At 31.3% G+C, this 20649-nt stretch overlaps 1 protein-coding gene across 1 annotated transcript in view; it reads left to right on the top strand.

Moving 5' to 3' along the window:
- LOC106478580 (adenylate kinase 9-like) overlaps positions 1-20649 on the top strand; it is a 59187-nt gene that overhangs the window by 3036 nt on the left and 35502 nt on the right. Inside the window, exons 5-14 of the mRNA XM_022382458.1 lie at positions 328-459; positions 2333-2407; positions 3980-4224; positions 5726-5906; positions 7038-7146; positions 8123-8273; positions 10670-10821; positions 12961-13131; positions 16583-16674; positions 17891-18088. Coding sequence (XP_022238166.1) covers positions 328-459; positions 2333-2407; positions 3980-4224; positions 5726-5906; positions 7038-7146; positions 8123-8273; positions 10670-10821; positions 12961-13131; positions 16583-16674; positions 17891-18088 — 1506 coding nt within the window. The remainder of the gene's footprint in view (positions 1-327; positions 460-2332; positions 2408-3979; positions 4225-5725; positions 5907-7037; positions 7147-8122; positions 8274-10669; positions 10822-12960; positions 13132-16582; positions 16675-17890; positions 18089-20649) is intronic.

Here is a 20649-nt window from a genome sequence, read left to right as displayed (position 1 = left end):
ACAACGTTTCGACAAGGTTTTGTACCTGATGATGACAAAACCTTGTCGAAACGTTGTACATTTGCTGTTATGTTAAACTTATATTAACGTTTTTCTTCATTACCCATTCAAGCCATCTCCAAGCATTATTAGTCTCAAGGTGGGTTCCTCATCATTAAATTTAATGTTTATCTACGTTATTTATGTGGGGTCATTGTAAAATTGCATTTTTTATTCCAATTATTAAAGTAGAGAATGTTTAAAAGTTACTTTTTGATATATAACTACATTTATACACATTTTTTGCACTTTTATATATCCATATCTACATCAAATAATCTTTAACAGTTAGATTCATCAGAAGTAAAAACTTTATGTGTAAACCCTTTTCCTGACTTGGTTCATCAACCAGAAGATTTTGAAGAAAATGTAAGAGCAGAATTACACGAGTTTAATGACAAGGTTCTGTATGAAATAGAGGTAGGTAAGACATATAACAATGAGTATATTCATTTTTAAAATACTGACTTTTTAATTTTAATGGTAATATTAAATTTTTGGTTGCACCACATGGGTAATTTAACTGGAAAACCTACAGAGTATTATGGTATTGTTTTTTCTTTTCATGTGACTATATGTTATTGTAAAGATAATCCATTATGTGAGGTAGCATCCATCACTCAAAATTGGCTGACTTTGTTAAAGTATATTTTGGTGGGATAACTGAAAACTGACAGTGATCATGGGCTATTTTATTTTAGGATTTTTGCCCAAGAATGATGATAAAAAAGCCCCTTTATAGACTTTTGGCTTGCATCATCAATAGTTGGCTCGTTTGATTATCATAATTTTTGTTATGGTAACTTGAAACTGTCTAATGGTGTACATGGGCTATTTGCTTTTAGAACTTTTTCTTGAGAAGAGGATAAAAACACAATGAAATAAGATTTATTTCCACTTTTTTTTATAGACTTTTGGCTGTTCATTTAAAGGCACAAATATTACTTTCGACAAAGTAGGGTATGCAATTATCATCTAATGGGGTCATTAGGGATTTAATAACAAAAGAAAGAAGGAGGAAAAACATTTTCTAACTTCGACCTTTATACAATTTTTGCTTCCGTAATGGGTACCACCACCAAGTGTATATAAACCTAATCACGTTTGATGTAAAATTCAAGTAACCAGTATGTTTACATATATTTCAGTGTTTATAATTTTGCATATCTAATTAATTAAAATTTGAAGTGATACTTTTTGCCATCCAGAAAGGTAAAATTAAACTAAAGAACATTTGTTTTTATTTATTATTTTCAAGTATGAAAAAGGCTTGACATAAAAGTAACAATTATTAGTTCAAAAATGTCATTTCATTCTGGAAGTGTACTCTAAAATTGAAAATTTAGCATTTGCAGGGTGTATATTAATGTGTGCCTAGTGCTTCTAAAAATTACATTGAGTGCATAAAAATTAAGATAAAGATGTGCTTGGCACAAAACTTATTGCAGTAACCATCTCATACTAGATAAAACAACATTGTAATTTTTAAGCAGTATAAAGAGGAGTGTATTTTGAACATAATTCAAGATCTTTTCTTACCATGACATGATTCTATGGCCCAAAATCAATGCAAATGCAGGATTTCATTTTTTGTATTATTTTTAATTTATAGATGACTTGGCTAATTTCTGCTTCATTGCTAAACTAACCATTGTCCAACTATGATTTGAATCAATGCTGGATATATACAGAATGTTAATACTATACATATATATATAATTATTATTACTTACTTTATACTTTATTTAGGCCTAAAACCAGACTAGCATTAATAGCAATAAAACAATGCAAGTGTCTTAGGTATACATCTTAGCAATATTGGATGAGTCTTTAAAGTAGATCTAAGCTATATTATGTTTTATGTGTAATATCATTGCTGTAGCAGAAGCATAACTTCCCATTAGTGTGCAGTTCTATGCATTTATGCAATCCAAGCATTATATGGTCTTGCTTGCTTTGGAATTTATACTACACATGATTCTACCAAGCAGTTAATGAATGGCACAGTATCCATCTATGGTGCTGAGGAAAATTCACAATGCTTTATGAAAAGTAAAATAAAACTAATGTATATAATGGTATATGTTAAACATCACATTAATCCAGTGAATAGCACAGTTGCACTATTTTACAGTTATAATGCAAAGATTTTGTTATTGAAGTATTATATACATGCCATATTTGTTTCTGATTTGTCTTTTGTGGTATTATCCATTTCATTAAGAATTGTAAATTTCTTCTTAATGTTCATAAAACTAAAACTGACTGAAAGTTAGATTTCTTCCTGTTTCAGAACATGATTACCAAACACGATAAACAGTATGTGCTTGAAATAGATGGGAATATGGATCCTGAGGAGATGTTTGCAGTGAGTAACGTTTGTGTCGCAAACAATTACTGTATTTATGTAGAATTGTTTTTAGGGAAGAATGAAGGTTTGTATTAGGTTTAGAAGCTATGAGGTTATCAGGTTTAAATTTTGTGTAGCTTATGAAGTAACATATAGTCTTGGAAGTGCAGACAGTTTAATAAAAACAAGAAGCTTGGGAATTGGGAGCTTGGACTTTAGTGAACTTTTACAATTAACTTAAATGTTTGAGGTTGGATCATTTTGATCATATTGTGTATTTGTTAATGTAGATTTTAATTTTATCATTTGAAAAGTTTATTAATATTTATGTTTTGTGTGTTTATTTTAAACTGTAGAAAATTTTTTTGTTTGCATAGCATACTAAAATGCATGAATTTTAGCAATAATAATATTTCTGTGTCTGATAATGGTCAAGAGCATATTTTGAAAAATAACATGAGCATAAAAGATTAATTGCATATTAAATACCTAAGTTTATGCCAACTAGTGGCTCAGCAGTAAGTCAGCAGGCTTACTAAAAATTGGGTTACGATTGTGCTGGTCAGAGCATAGATAGCCCATTGTGTAGCTTTGCAATTAGCAACAACCAAACCTAAGTTTTAACTAACTCTTTAACAGCACCAACAAGAAACAAACAAAAGTTTAGAGCTGATCAGTTAAGTTTAACATAGGTACCATGATGATAGCATGTTGATAAGTTAGCTCAAATTTTGTTGAAATAGGTATTATTTATGGCCATTCAGAGTTTCAAAATGAAGTTAGAAATATTGTTTAATTTGTTTTGAGAGACAAAAGAAAAACACCATAAAGTATTCATATATTCAGCCAAGTTAACTTTACAAAAGTTAACAAATTAGCCAGCATTATTTGATCAAAGAGTGAAATGAAGCAAAGTTAATAATTAATTTCTCATTAGTTTAAGAAATAAAAAAATACTTAAAAAATTAAATAAAAACAGCTCACTTTGGCAGTGTTTAACTGTCAAAGTAGCTACTAGCAATTGACTAGGAATATAATTTTTTGCAGATCTATCTTTGTTTCAAGATTCTGTAGGAAAACCATGAAAGAGAAATTAGATAAATTAATGGTAACTTTCAGTTTAGTTTTTTAATATTGCATACTCATATACCTTCATAATGATTTATATAAATTTATATATCTGTAGTTTTAATCAGGATACATTGAAACCTAAGCAAATGATCTAGGAGGTTTTTTTTAGATATAAAGTAAACTGAAATGAGAGTAAAGTGTGGTAAAGAAAAATTTGGCATAGTTTGTGCAATGCTATTTAGATTGATGAATTTAAAATTTGTTATTTTTATCTAATCTAGCACTTATTTTTTTTCTTGTGCCTTTATTTTTGTCTGTTTTAATATTGCCACATATAATATAATAATAACAAATTTATATTATTACATTATATTATTACACATAATGTAATAATATAAATTGGTTATGATTTTGAGATTCATGACATGGGGGTCCTTTTAACATTGAGAAAACTTCAGGCTATTTTTTCATGTAAATAGGTTTTTATGGGTATATATATATTTTTTGTTTTGAGAACAGCTGTTAATGAGCTGGTTAGACACACTGTCACCTACAAGACCTCCAGTGCCTCGTAAATTGTGGAACCAAGCTGCTCAAGGCCCATTTCCAGAAGAAGCTGATGCAGAGGAAACTCTAATTCTACTCAAGGAAAATGGAGCTGTTGATCAAGCTCATGAATGGCACTGTTCTAGTTGGGGATTATACTGCCCTGTAGCATTATGCCAAGGAAAAATTAAACAAGGCAAAGGAGATTATGGTGTGGGGTAAGTGTCTTGTTGTTTTATTAGTTGTTTGTGTGCAGATTCAGCAGGATCATTCTGTGTTTGCTTGTGTAAACCTCCTTGTGGTAATTGTAATTGTTAATTAGCATGCCTTATTTATAGTTCCGTTTTAATAAGATGCACGTGTGCTTGAATACCAGTAAAAATTATGTTCTTATGACACTAAGAACTTGTCATGAACAGTCAAAATATGAATGCGAAATTCATCAACTAATATTGACATGCGCATGTGCTTGAATGCCAGTAAAAATTATGTTCTTATGACACTAAGAACTTGTCATGAACAGTCAAAATATGAATGCGAAATTCATCAACTAATATTGACATGCACATGTGCTTGAATGCCAGTAAAAGTTTTGTTCTTATGACACATGGTCTATGGAAGAAGACAGTAGATGCTTTGGGGGAATACCTACAGTTTCTCATCTCCTCTTCATCCTGTCATTACCTTTGTTTTGTCCATCTGGGGTGTGTTTTTAAGTTCTGGTTTTTTATTCAAGGCCTGGCATGGCCAGGTGGTTAGGGTGCTCGACTCGCAATTTGTGGGTCGCGGGTTCGAATCCCTGTCACACCAACTTTGTTCTCATGAATATATGCTTATTTGAATTTCTGTTAACCTTATATGGAATTTTACTATTTGTTTTCTGAATTTGTACAATAAGTTCTTGTTTACATTTAGTTATTTCTTTCAGTTTTATTTGTTAAAATTTTTTGTAGTGTAGTTAGTGGTGTAGAAGAGAACACACGGTATTAACAAAATGTAATAATCAAGGACAAGTATATCATAAATATAAGATATAGGTTGATGCTACTAAAGCAGTTTTATTGATGTAGGATTAAACAATAACAAAATATAATAATCAAGGACAAGTATATCATATAAATATAAGATATAGGTTGATGCTACTAAAGCAGTTTTATTGATGTAGGATTAAACAATAACAAAATGTAATAATCAAGGACAAGTATATCACATAAATAAAGTATACGTCAATATGTTTCAAGCAATTTTAGTGATGTGGAATAAATACATATCTCACGGAGTATGAACGAGGGACAAATGTATAGTATCATTATAAGATATATATCAATGTCACTAAAACAAATAATTTTAAAGTACTTTTATATGGGAGATTTACATACGATCTTTGTTAGTGTTAAAGCCCTTAGTTGTTTTAGATGTTTTACTGCCAATTTTTTTTGTCTATATAAACTTACCAAAAGATGTCTGTTGTATTAAATTCTGTGTTAAGTGTTGCAGTTTTTCATTTTTATTTATCTTATGGATCAGGAAATATGATTTATCGATATCTGAAGCTTGTGTTTTGAATTTTGTTTTGGTTATATTTAAAGTTTCTTTTACATGTACACACAGGACAGGAAAAACGACTTAAGAGTTATTTTAGTATATTACATGTTTCATAGTTGTAGAATAACTTGGATGGTTTGTTTATTATATAGAAATTTTAAAACTTTTCCTCAGTTTTCTTGATAAGATTTTCCTGTTGTCATCTGAAGAAGCCTTGAATCTTTTCCTCATCAACCCTCGACCTTTCCTTTTACCTCCAAACCCACAGTTTCCATGCAAATTATTTGTTATTGGACCACCATGCTCTGGTCGTAGTACTCTTTCTCATTCTTTGGCCAAGAAATTTGGAGCTGAGGTGTGAATACATTTTTGAAGCTTTCTGTTTTATAAAATAAATAATATATATACATATACTATCATTTGTTTGATCATGCATGTGTTAGTTATATATTTACCTTTTACCTGTTTATGTCTATATTTAACCAGACATCATTTTTCTCAGCTACATTTGTTTGTCTGTTATGGTTTTCAAACTTACATCTAATTTTATCAGCTTTTGGCACATTTGTATTGGGAAAAATCTGGTAATATTAATCAAGATTGTTTTTAAGACATGCATATCCTTTTTAGATTGTTTGATTAAAAAGAAAGAAGTTTATAAGACAGAAGTTTTTTTTTTAAACCTAGAATTACTGATTATTTATGTACCAAATTTCTTGGAGATCAATTGACTTTTTATTGGTTAAAGGGTCTCTAATAATTTACAAGTCACACATACACACAAATGCTGTCAATATTTTAATTAATCCCACTAATTACTGCTGTTTTTTAATGTGTTTTTCACAGAAAATGAATAACATCTGTCATTTTTTTGGTCACTTCTTCTTCTCGAGTTTTTAACAGATAGAAACATAAAGTAACTGAAATTTTCAATATGATATGATATGTGTACTATATTGATAGTGAATAATATTTAAACAAGTCAGTAATATGAGGGTTAATTTATAAGCAGTATTATTTTTAAAATTAAATTTGAAAAATTTCTGTCAAATAACCCTAATTATGAACAATTTTTATAGTTTTATCAATTATGTTATTGATCGTTTAATAAGGGAGTTATTTATGCTATTGGATAAATTATATTTTTATTCTTTTTGGAAGGATTGATATTTAATAACGTGAATATATTAATTTATATAAGTAATTTATATCAGATATCATTATGCTTAACAGAATAGAATGCAAATGAAACAAGTAATGTTGTAAGTTTTATGTCTGTAATATTCCATTTTTGTCTGTGCTATAGCCAGTTTTTTTCAAGATGAAAATTTACATACTAATTCAGATTACTACATTCTTGTAGACTTCTGTTTACTTTGACACATAAAGAATTAAGATATTCTATTCTCCTACAACATTATTATTGCTAAAATAATTTGTTTCTACATTGTTCTACTTTGATAATGAAATTTTAGTTTTCTAACAGGTTATCAATGTGGAAACTATGGTGACTGATATTGTGGCTGAAAAAAATAGAAAAAAAGATTTTACTTCAGAGAGTAATGAGGATGTTGTTAATAGGGACGAAAAAGATGGTAATGTATTGTAATTATTGTGGATTACATTTTTTGTAATAGTAGTAAATTATGAGATGTGGTAATTTAATGGTAATAGGTGTGATATTACAGTACAATAGGAGTAATAACAAGTACGATGAGATTAAAATTATTAGTTGTCGTATTATGATGTCACACCTGTTATTCATTAATAGATGATGATTTGTCACTATAGGTGTATACATAAAACTTCTTGTCACATAAAATGACTGATAAAAATAATTATTCATTAAACTAGTGTTTCCCAAACTTCTTCAGCTTGCGGCACACTTCTAATTTCCCAAATTTTTTGTGCCATGTGTAAATAAGTTCATATGGCAGGCCTAGTGGCTTGTCTGTTTGTTTGAATTTATGCACAAAGCTACACAATGGGCTATCTGTGCTCTGCCCACCGCGGGTATCGAAACCTGGTTTCTAGCACTGTAAGTCCTCAGACATACTGCTGTGCCACTGGGGGTGCCTAGTGGCACCCCACTGACTAAGACAGCCAGAAATTGCTGTTATACAGTGTATGAAGGAGAAAATAAATCAAATTTGAAATTGTAACAATTTATTAAATTAATAATAAATTTACATTACTAAATGAAAATTACTTAATAATTGCAAAAATTCCATGGCACGTAGCTTGGAAAGACTGCATTAAAGAGCTTTCTATGTTACAACCCATCCAGGCTCATAAGCTGTATTATTGAACAAAAAAAACTGACCAGAACTTTTCTGAAGAACCCTTCATGAAAAATGGCACTGTCTAAAATGCTATGATTATCTAAAGAAGCATACATATGTTTTATAGTTGTTTTTGGTAGAACATTTTCAATAATCACACCTAGTTTGTGCCATTTTGTTATTCTTAAGATAAATAGTTGTGTTTACCTATCAGGATTGTCTAGAAGTTTTGTGGTGTTATCCCAATCTGGAACTGTTCTCTATGGTATACTTATTTGTTGATTCACAGTGCTGGAAACTGATGCTGACACTGAAGATGTCAGACAAGACCCAGATTTCCAAGTGGAAGATATTGATTTCTCAGATGTTTTATCAGCTCTTCAGTATGAAATAACGGTAGCTGAAAGGAATGGATTGTTTAATAATGGATTTTTTGAAAGGTAAACAAATAAGATATTTTTTCTTATAATTACAGGTGCCAGTAAATGATGATGATAAGTCATAGTTTCTTAATTGCTATAAATAATGTTTTTCAGTCTTTGTTTTTTATATGATTACAGTTGTAGGAATTAAAAAAATATCATAACAGGTATTCTAAGTAAAGTATCAGGCAGATGGTAGCACTGCCTATGTACGGATGGCTCCTATTGTTCATCAAAATAGTTTAAATATTTCCTCAATAGGTCATCAGGACTTTACAATACTAAACAGTGTTTCCTTTTATAACAATATCTATGTAATGAATGAGGCACAAATTCTAGGAACGCATGCAAATATCATAGCAAAAAGTTTGAATTTCTTGTTCTTCTGCTTCTTGTTTATTACATGATAACTCAGAAACCAAATCAATGGTGTCAACCAAATTCACTGAGGTGACATAGTTTCAAACGGAGTATTATAAACTAATAGTAATTAAAATAAAAATCATAATTCTGGTGTAAACGATGTTATCATTACCCCTTAGAATTAACTTTCTTACAGAAATTTGGTGTTCCTTTAAAAAGCTTAAGTACAGGGTGAAACAGAAGTTACCAGTCAATACTATAAAAACAATAAATATTACAGTTGCAACATTATTGTATTTAGAACTTGGTTATAAATACACCCTTCCTATGTCTATTGCATTAAAACAAAACAAGCAAAAAAGTAAAGAAAAAGTTAAAAAAAGGAAGTAAATGTAGGGATGCCCAATATTAATCCTTCAAAAATGATGCGAATAAGACAGTAGGAAAGGCATTTTCATCATCCCTACATAATAGCGCAGGCAAGAATTAACATATAGCAATATATATATATATATATATATATATAACTATTCAATCACAATTGAGTTTATCCTATTTTTGTCTGTTAACATTCTACTACACTGTGTGTCTGTGCTGTTATGTAGGAATGATCTAAATACTGTCCATACTTTCTTGTTTATGTATTAGTTTTTGCTAGAGGATTTAATTTGGTAATAAGAATACGGTACATAATAATTGCAATAACTTGTTGAAAACTTGACTTTCTTCATATAGTATCTCTGGTTGGTAAGGAACTGTTGGTTAGATCTGATAACAACAGTACCAATTCCTTTCAACAAAGAGATCTGAAGATGGGTAACAGAAGCCATCCAAAATGTTATCTTCCACTGCTCCTTTCTCTTAGCACTGTTATGCTAACATCATCCCAAATTCTCCATCATAATTACAGATCCCATAAGAGATCCAAGTTTTTAACAGTCTGTTACAGTTCAAATTTGTTGCCATCTCATAATTTGCACTGATAAATCATTGTGTGTTTTGCTGTTAATGTTTTGTATAGAAGTAAAAACTATGATATATAAAACCAGGGGTAAAATTCTGCCAGTTATGACTGGTAATCAGTACCTGGACTTATTTTAATGCTGGTACTCAGTACTGGGACGTATTTGATCTGCTTTTCATATAACCCACGTGTAATGACACAGAATATAAACAGTCATTAAATATTCTTTAAATGAACCAATAAATGATCTAACAACATTAATTCTTGTTGGAAAGATCATGCAGAGAAATTATTTAGCATTTTTGATCTCAATAATTATCAAACCAATTAGGAAAGTCTCACCTAAGTTGTGTGATTTGTATGATTGGTCAATAACTCTGTAGGCCTGGTATGGCCTGGTGGTTAGGGCAATTGACTTGCAATCTGTGGGCCGCAATTTTGATTTTCATTATTAAACATGCTTGCCCTTTCAGCTATAAGAGCATTATAATGTGACAGTCAATCCCACTTTCCATTGATACAAAAGTAGCCCTATAGTTGGCGGTGGATGGTGTTGACTAGTTGCTGTCCTTCTAGTCTGGGACAGCTAGTGCAGATAGCTCTTAAGTAGCTTGGCATGAAATTTATCAAAACAAACAAACAGTCAGTAATGGTAAGTCAAAATGAAGCATTTTATTAGCTGATGCACTGTGTTTGGTACCTGCCCCTGATATTAATGTGTATAATGTCTTTTTGTCATTCAGTGGAATGGAAAGCATAAAAAGTAGGATATCTGCAGTAAGCTTACAATTAGCTAATTTTAAATTTAGTTGCCTGTTTAATTTATATTTATTTTTTTTTGAAATCATCAAAACAATGGTTGTATGCATTTTCTTCTTTTTTTTAGTAAATTATATTATGAATTTCACATGTGAGCAAAATCCTTTGTTCTATGCACATATGAATACCAACACTTTATTGTAAAAATTTCACTCCTATAAAAAACTGAAATAGTGCACTTTGGGAGAATAAATATGCAACAACAAATACATGTATCATATAATATATTCTTTCACTTAATAATAGATTATATAAACTCACTGTGTAGAGTCGGTGGTTGGGTGGTTGACAATTTGCCAGAGGATATAGAGTTCTGGAATCTGTTGAACGAACTAGACGTACTACCTTTCAAGGTAATTTGTCTGGAGGACACAAGTGAAAATTACACTGCATTTTTGTCTTTCTGGTCAAAAGAAAATGGTAAGCTTGTATTCATATGGACTCTCGTGTCTGATACTTACTAGTACCACTGGTTCAAAGTTAATGTAAACTAAACAACTCAAGAGATGTATGTACTTAATTCCCAATAAGAAATTAATAGCTAAAGATTTTTTGCTCCATTTATTTCCATAAGTTAATAAGTTAAAATCTAACATTCTGATAATGCTTATTATGAAATACTGTTCTTAAATTTACCCATTCATTCATTGTCACTGTGTAAATCCCAGATTGTATAATACAGAAAGTGGGTGTATATGCATATATGGAAATACTACTTGAAACCTTTTACATGTGAAAAATTCTCAATAAAACATACTGAAGGAGAAGAGCTTGCCAGAGAAACTAACAGAGAAACATAGATTTACTGGAGAAGAAGGAAAAGTATTATTTTCTTGCTATAGTGCATCTTTTTTGGCATTCGCGCAGTAGTTACAGGGGCTAATCGTGTAGTGATGTACTTACTTGAAAATCAAGAAAACCTTTGTCAGCAATACCTATCACTTATTTTTTGTGCCAACTTAAGTTTTTTTTACATATCTTTTAACACTAATTTACCTGATAAACTTTTGTACCATGACAATTAATCTGTAGTGCTTATGTTTCATAAACACTGTGTTGTTGAGTATGTATGTACTAGAAATTTGGTTAGTGATCAAACTAGTTGTTGCAGAGTCTTTCTGTTAGGGCATTAAAGCAGTGTTTCCCAGAGTGGGAGCCACGGGCCCCAGAGGGGCTGTGAAGCTTTTTCTGAGGGGCTGCCAAAAATGGGCCGAAAACAAAGATGCTGAATTAATTTTAATTCTAAATAAACAGTAAGCCAATAAAAATTATGTTGAATTAATTAAATGACACAGTATGTTGAAAGGAAATGTTATTGTTTTTACTACAGCACTGTTTTTCAATCACCATGCTAAAGTAATTGGAGGGAGTACATCTTAAAATCACATTTTAAGCCATTTTTATAGGTTGGGGAGTCTCAGAGTAAAAGAGTTTGGGAGCCACTGCATTAAACTAGTATTTAAACTTGTGTACTGCAAAAATTTTATTTTGTTAATTCATCCTTTATTACTTGATTATATTATATAGCTGCCACATTTATCTTGGTACTTACAATATGTCTGAAGGTTATTGTAAAAACTACATAAGTTTATAAAAAAAATTAAGTAAGACTATTTTTCCATACACACACAAAAATTTCAAAATTATTGTTAACACTAGTATTGGCATGACAATATTTTCATCTCTTAGCTTAATAGATTTAAATTTACTGAGGAGGAAAGAAAGATTTTGAATACTTGATTGGAAATTAGTCTTAGATTCAGAAAATAAAACTGATTAAAAATTAGAGAAATTTTTGACCAGAGTTTGTCATTATTGAAATTTAAAATTAGACTTTTTTTCTAAATTTCCATAAAAAAAGCATTGAAAGTATATATTTTTAACTGAAAATTTTGAAATAAAAAGATAAATACACATTTAGAGCTTCTTAATGAATATTAAGAAACTGAGAAAATGTTTAGGATTTGTAGTATGTTCACAAATTTATCAAGTGATGGAACAATAAGCCATGCTTGATTTGAACTCTCGTGTATGTTTGCATGGCTTCAGTTTTCCCCACTCTTTGGAATTTGTCAATGATTGTGTTATTTATGAAATTTTATATTGTAGTACATTGTTGTCTGATGAAGGCTTTGGTAAGATGACCAAAACCTTGCAAATATAAGTATTTTAAGATAGAGAAAAGTCTGTTTATAATTCTACATGTTTTATAGGAATTAGTCAATAATCTTTATTTGTGCATTTATGAATAAATCAGACTCAGCATTCATTATGGTGAATTATGAAAATCTAACTCGAGTGTGAGAGATATTTATTTAAAACAAAATTTTGAAGTTAACTAGTTACAAATTCTGATAAATTAAAATTATAAACAGAAAATCATGATACTTTGTCATATGGTAACTGGTTCAATCATGTGACTGTGGATAAAATAAAACTGGTCAAAGTGTGTAAAATGTACACTTATTACTGAAAAGCTACTAAAACTGGTTGAAAACTCTTTGGCTCCATCAGAAAACTGTGACCTTGTTTCTCTGATTCATAATTTCTTTTTTTTAGATAAGAGCTCTGAAGATGAGAGAAAGCTTCAAACTCGCATTAAGCAGTTTGAAAGTGCATACCAAAACATTTCAGAAGTACTAGAACATGTGGGTTTGGAGCCTCTGCAGATAGATGTTTTTGGAAAAGATCCTGTTACTGTCTTGGAAACTGTTATGCTTAAACTTCAGGGTAAAAAATATTTTTTTGACACAATTGTGCTCTCCAACGTGCCATGGTCAAATTTGCCCAAATCTCTATACACAAAAGACTTTACCAAAATATGTATTTCTTTGAAATGTTTCTATTTTGTTAAATATTTTTTGTAACAAACATTGATATTAAGCTCAATTTACCACTTCTATGTTTCAATAACAGTGCAGTGTAAAGGTGGAAACAGTAGCAATTATAGTAAGCAAACACCGTTAAAAGCATGCAACACACATCATATTATCATTTTCAAATTTCAAGAACTCAAAAAATGATTAAAAACAAAGCATTTAGGACAAAGTTTTACTATTTCAGTATATTTTATTGTTAATGTTGACCTATTAGTCTTTTATTGATTTTTGACATACCTTACGATACACCCATGATAGCAAAAAACACAGATTAAAAAAGTCCAACAAAACTACATTATTTTTGACAGGTAGACTTGTCTTCATTCTATCTTTATCTGTGATGAAAGTAGACAATCTGTTGAAAGAACTAGGTTTTATCAGATTCTTATGGTAAACCAGATTATTGTAGTATTATACTTTATACAGAATACACTTAAACATTACTCTTTTTTAAAGGAGAATGAGCAATGTATTTATTTTGTTCTGTGCTTTCTCTGCAGATGTTTTAGCACTGCAATAGAAGTGCTTGTGGGGAACATAGCCTATAATGCCAGTTGAAGAGAGTGTTAATCCACTTTTTCATTGTTGTATAGTTTGGAAGTAAAACATTCAATAATGTTATTACAGAAGGCTGAATATGTTACATTAAAACAACTTTACATATTCCACTTACGTGACGACCACAGCTGACAAAAATTCATAATGGAACAGCATATCTCAGATTTACATTTTGACATTATTTTGTTTTTGTTAGATAGTGTGGTGCCACTGAAAATTGATCACTTTGGGGAAAGGTATGTAACAGTCCTTTCCAACACAAAATATTCTTACACTCCGATCATAAAGATGTGTTCAGAACAGGGAATGTGGATCAACTTGGAGCACCAGAACCATCCAGAAAAAGACCTCCAACAAGTTGTACCTCAGCTATGGTAAACAATGTGTAGCATCCTATAATGAATTTATGGACATAAAGATCAGTGGAAAAAGCTGTCCACATACCCCAGACAACAGTACACAACATAATCAAGAAGGATCTTCATCTGGAACCAAGGCTTCAAGTCATACGGTACATTCAACCATCTCAAACCTCAAGTAGGTGGAGAATGAAAGTGGTGTTTGTGTTATTCTATATGCAGACATACTTGTTAAGTCACAAGATGCAGTGCCTATGGATTTCTGTGTGATTGGACTGTTGAAACAGCTCCTGGGAATCTACCATCCTTGTACACTAGTTGGATTGTGGAAATCGAATAGGGAGTAGTAGTGTGCCTTGAACATGACACCTTATGACACATTTTTTGGCAGTGAAAACTATGCTACGAGACTATTGTCAAGATAAATGGTCATCAGTTAAAGCATTACTTTATGTGGCAACATAGACTGTAATGACATTGTGAGGCTCCAAAATCATTTTAATATACACATCCTCTGTGCAAAGTATAGTGACCTGGAAGGTAGTATCGTTAAGCTTTATATACATATGCTGAATGTACATGTCTGTCTGATTATTGAATCCTCATATGTAATATTTTATTAGGTAGTACTGAAAACACTTGGTTAGGGGATTTTTTGGCTTGTGTTATTTTCCTTTCAATAAATGTGATCTATTAACGTAAAGTTTAAGCCCAGAAGAAAAGTTTGAATGTTTATTAAATAATAGAAGTGATAACTGGTATTTAGGTTGGTTATTGAAAAATGTATCAAAAAGTGATAAAAGTAACACACACACACACACAGAGTACTTATAATTGTAACAGTCAAGTCTTCATATGAGGTGAGTGTCCAATGAGCCATTTTTGGTAAGCACAACTAAGCACTTTTGTGTATAATTTCCATAATTTGCTATATTTTAATATTTAGATTGGTGATTGAAATAATGTCCAGTGTTATATGGGACCTAACAAACTAAAGAATGCAAATATTTTCAATGTTTTACCCAGTATCTCTTGTTATTAAACAAGTTAAATAGTATGAATGTTTTCAAAATAATTCATAGTACCAATATAGTTTCTCAGGTCTTAAACTTTTGAGAAAAGTTCAATTGGTGAAATAGTTTCCTTGGATTAGCTAAGTAATTCAAGAGAAGACCACTAATTTCCCTTCATTTTCAGTGTTACTCTGTGTATCTGGAGCATTGATCTGGTGGAAACTATTAAAACAGTGTTAAGCAAAATTATATATTCTATATTTTTCAGTTTCGAAAACCTTGGGTGATATAGAATGTGTCCAAATGCCCGCATTTATAATTTTACCTTGATATATTAGTATACATATTTTAGTCTGCTTAAGAATGTTATAGGCAATGTTTATTAATTACATTATTTATTAAGTTGAATAGTCAGTTTGCTGTAACAGTACTTCAGTATAGCCTGTCATACATTTGATCATCACAGCTCTGACGAGACCTAATATATTTTTTGCTACAATTTTAGCAGCCAGTAAGCCACATCAGTAGATATTGTTCAGTGTAAAAGTAAGAAAGAGTTGTATTGTATTAAAAAATGTGTAGTGTAGTAGGTGCAAATTTCTAGTTAGTTTCATAGTCTCTGTAGTTTCACTATCTAAAATCATGTTTTGCTGATAAATTATTGATAAGCACTTAGAAGGTCTACTTGGATGGTTTTGGCAAAACAAAATTTTTCAAATATTTTCAAATCAATCATGAATTTGTACTTATGATTTTTTTGTTTTTCATTTATTAAATTTGTAGCTTTGGTTGTGAAGTTTTTATGATTCATTAGATTGACAATGATAAGCTGTTCACAGAAAAGGCTTCATAGTGTACTAATTCAATTTTTTTCTTATGTCAATAAAAAATATGTACACTTGTACATAAAAACTGTTGTATGCTACGTAGACAGTAACTTTGTACATATAAACTGTGTTGTATGCCACATAGATGGTAACTTTGTACACATAAACTGTGCTGCATGTCACATAGTAACTTTGTACATATAAACTGTGTTGTATGCCACATAGATGGTAACTTTGTACATATAAACTGTGTTGTATGCCACATAGATGGTAACTTTGTACACATAAACTGTGCTGCATGTCACATAGTAACTTTGTACATATAAACTGTGTTGTATGCCACATAGATGGTAACTTTGTACATATAAACTGTGTTGTATGCCACATAGATGGTAACTTTGTACATATAAACTGTGTTGTATGCCACATAGATGGTAACTTTGTACATATAAACTGTGTTGTATGCCACATAGATGGTAACTTTGTACACATAAACTGTGCTGCATGTCACATAGTAACTTTGCACTTATTGTTTTTGTGTGCAGAAACCTTTGAGTACAAAGCTAAGGTGGTTGGAGCTGAAGATGAAAACTTAGAAGATTCTAGCTGTGATGATGATGGTGGTATCTCCTTGACTGTAAGTTTGTTTGTTTACACATGGATGAACTGTTTAAAAACCACTGAAACAGTGTTTATGGTAACATTTTATTGTTGAATTTGAAGACAGGCTGCTCTGTTATATGGTTATGAATATGTTTGTTTCATTGAAGTTAGTGCAAATAAATGTTAATTTGTGGAAAAGATTTAACTTCTGAAACACAGAATAAATTTAAACGTTTATGGAAGAGAAATGTTTTTGTTTTTTAATACTGGAAGAAAATGTAAATATATATTGATGTCTTGAGTACTGGATGTTCAATATAGCTTTGATAAATAGTAAAGGGTAGACTTGTTATGAGCTGATCAGAAACTGCAGATTCAACCCTTATCATTTTAAGGTGAAGGAGCAAGCAAAATGCTTAGTGTTTTGATTAGCCAAGTTTTTAATAAAATGTTAGATGCATTTAATGACAGCATACATTGTGTGTTGTGAGAAAGGATTGAAAAACAAGGTAAAAACTACAACATTTCATAGAGATAAACCTGTATTGGCAAATAGTAAGTTATAAGAAGTTTTTTTTTATGTGAACCTCTTGTATTAATGTATTGCTATACTACATAGATCAGTGATTCCCAAAATTTTTCTTTCTGTGTACATAGGCTTGCAATTTTATTTCTTAATTAATTCGATTTTTTCAAGAAACTTTGAAGTGAAAGTTATGAGGCTCACTTATTTTACAATTAACTAAGAAGGGAAACAACACTTTTCACTTTTTCCTAACAACCTACAAATTATAATTATCACAAAAATCAAATCTTTCATAAGGCTCTTCTCTTTCTTTTTTGCACTGGATATTTATGCAGAACACAAAAACATGGCCGTGGACTTGCACTGAACCACAGACCAGGCAATTGGGAACAACTGGCCTAGACCTACTATTTTATAAAATTACTAATTAGATAAGCTCCTAACTCTGTATAATTCGTTATTTCTTGTCTGTGTCTAGGAATGTTTTAAGTTCACCATTTATCAGGTTCACATCTTTTTTTTAATAATGATATTAACATGGTTTATTTTAGTGAAAATAATTATATTTTCTCCTGTTTTTTGTTAGTCCTGTTTTTTAATAATTTTAAGAAGTAGCATGAATAAAATTGTGTGTGCACAATATTATTATAAATATTAAAGTATACAGTAGTATTTCTTTTCAGAATATGATTTCAAAGAGTGTTATATATTACCTTTAATATAGGATGCTCAGATGGCATCACTTGGTCCTACCAAACTATTCTGTCCTGTTACACTGAGGGAGAAGTTTGTTTTATGCCAAGGAGAGTCAGAGTTTAGAGCTACATATCAAGGTTTTCTGTACTTCTTTAACTCTAAAGAGCAGAGAGACAAATTTTTGGAAAATCCTGAGGAATATTCTTGGCTAAATGAGAGCCCTAAGGTGAGGAGTGGTTTATCATTACCCCCACTTCTCTTTGTATGTATATATTCTATGTTCATGTATATAATTGTGTGTATTTATGGTTTTTGAAAATCCTTTAGAAGCAGTCATCTCTCTGAAAAGTGTTTAAAACTGTTAATGAACATGGTAGAAATTGAATACCAGATCTATATGTTTGATGGCTTATTTTTAGTTTAGTCTGCCCAGACAGTAGCACTTTATATGCAATTAACTGTTAGAGTATTCATGTTAATAAGAAATAAAATGTTCAGAAAAGCTACTCACCTCTCTGCACCAGAAAAAGCAATTACCTTGCACACACAACTGTGTAAATTCCTGTGCATGCCACAAGTCTTGAATGAAGCTGTCATTCCTACATGTATCAACACGTATTGTGTCAGTCTATGATTTAATCATTATTAGACAAAAGCCCTCCACCAATAATAGGGCGACACATCCTCTTTGTACAGTAATTCCTATGAGTACAGGCTCATTTCTTTCTTTAGCACTGCTTGTCTTTTAAACATGTTTTTTTACATAAGATTTACTGGAATTTATGTACTTACTGTTTTAACATTTTGTTAGTATTGTGTAGTCTTTCTTTTCATACTTTTCTTGATTATGTGAAAGAACAATACTAAATTTTAAACTTATCAGTTAAAACTTTCATTGAATTATCTTTGATTTTAATATAATTAACTTTGTAGTTTTGGAGACACGTCTCATTGTCTGTTCCTATTGATTAATCCAACATGTAGGTTTTGTCCAGTGCCCTTCAAGTTCATCATGTGGTCTATGCACCATTGGCATACCAGGCTCATTTTCAGTCTAACTGATAATATACAAAAAATGGACCACCATAGCTTCAGTTTTATGGTTTAACTGGATTATGCATACATGTTTTCACGTTCTGAAGCTTCTCGAGTTTTTAACACTCCTTAATAGGAGTCATTCAATGCTGTCGTGGCCTTTAGAGACATTGATGGTCAATAATATTACCACCATTGTGTACCACATGGTTGGTTCTATTCTGATCTTGGACCCAGGATTCCTGACCTCCTAATTCTGTTACTTCAGCTGTAACTGCCCCGGTTTTGTTTTTGCACCTGTCTTTGCTTCTCTTTGATCTTTCCACAGTTTCGGGTGGGCAGTTTTCTCACTTTGGATACTTTTCCTGGTAGTGGGTGACCAAATTAAGTATCTCAGACATCTTCCTCTGCATCTTGATTTATCAGCCTGCCTTTAGCTTTCTTTGGTTTGTCCGTAATGGTCAAGCATTTGGTTCTCAGTCCTTCCTTTCTAGTTGGCTATGGCCTTATCTTTTTCATTGGGTTTAGTGTGTTTTTAACCTAGAGGTTATATTCTAGAGGCCTATTGCTCCGCTACTGCATGAATGTTTTTCCTGTATTTGTCCGTTCCAGTTTGGTTTCTTTTTTACAACCTCCATATTCCTTTGGGAGTTGTCACATTTAGGGTGGTTGGTTCAGCTCTTCATTTTAGTCTCAACCAACCCCACCCTGTATTTCATTCACTTGGGGTTAATTTGCATTTCGTATGCAAGGCAGGGTCATTTTAATTTTTTTCTTTGTGAAATGGAGTTTTTGATGACAGAACTACATGTTTAGTTGATTATCTATTATGTTTCAGCCACTCAGGCAGCCCAGACCATTCTCATAGAGTGGTTTCTTCATTCTTGGGTGGTTTCAGTGGATTTGGTTCCATTATGGGCATTCTATCATCATGTAAATAGTTCTCCAGTATAGAATGACTTGATTTTTGTCCCTAGGTACACAAAACAGTCATGCTCAGTTGTCCATTTGTGAGATAATGAGTGGTTGAGCAATCTGTCATTTCACCCATATTAGTGACACAGTAACACCCAGCAAACAATTCTTATGACAGTAAATTTTGATGTACTAATTTATTGGTCAACTGTTATTCCCTGATTGAGATGGATACAGTTTATTACTGATTACTGCCCAGCTAGACTACTCCCCATCTCGTTGATGGTACACTTTATGAGCTTTCCCTTTCTGATGTTGTTTTTAGAAAAGAACTCATCTTTGTAATTTTTCTTTATTGGCCCTTTACCATCTTCAGTGTGAGATTCTAGCTCTTTTTTGGTGCAGAGAGGTGAGTAGCATTTCCAAAATATATAGTTTCCTTACCTAAAAAGGTATTTCAGATAGATTCTTATTATTCTGCATGATATCCATGATATCTGCATGATATTGTAGAATATCAATAACATTATTTTTTCAAATGTTTTTGATGTTGGATGTTTGATTTAAAGTGAAAAATTATATAATTTTTCAACAGAAACTAACACAATTTTGCTGTGTCTGGTAAAAACAAACATTTCAAAAGTCTTAAGTTAAATTGCAAAGATTTTCACATTTTGTAATTATATCTAAGAAAAAAAAGATAATAAAATGTCAAAATAATTGGGGCCCAGCATGGCCAGGTGGTTATGGCACTCGACTCGCAATCTGCGGGTCGCGGGTTCGAATCCCCATCACATCAAACATGCTCGCCCTTTCATCCATGGGGGCGTTATAATG

The sequence above is a fragment of the Limulus polyphemus genome, unplaced genomic scaffold, assembly GCF_000517525.1.
Source record: "Limulus polyphemus unplaced genomic scaffold, Limulus_polyphemus-2.1.2 Scaffold11, whole genome shotgun sequence".
Taxonomy (NCBI): Eukaryota; Metazoa; Arthropoda; class Merostomata; order Xiphosura; family Limulidae; genus Limulus; species Limulus polyphemus.
The sequence above is the reverse complement of the archived record's forward strand: the minus strand, read 5'-3'. Positions and strand labels throughout refer to the sequence as shown.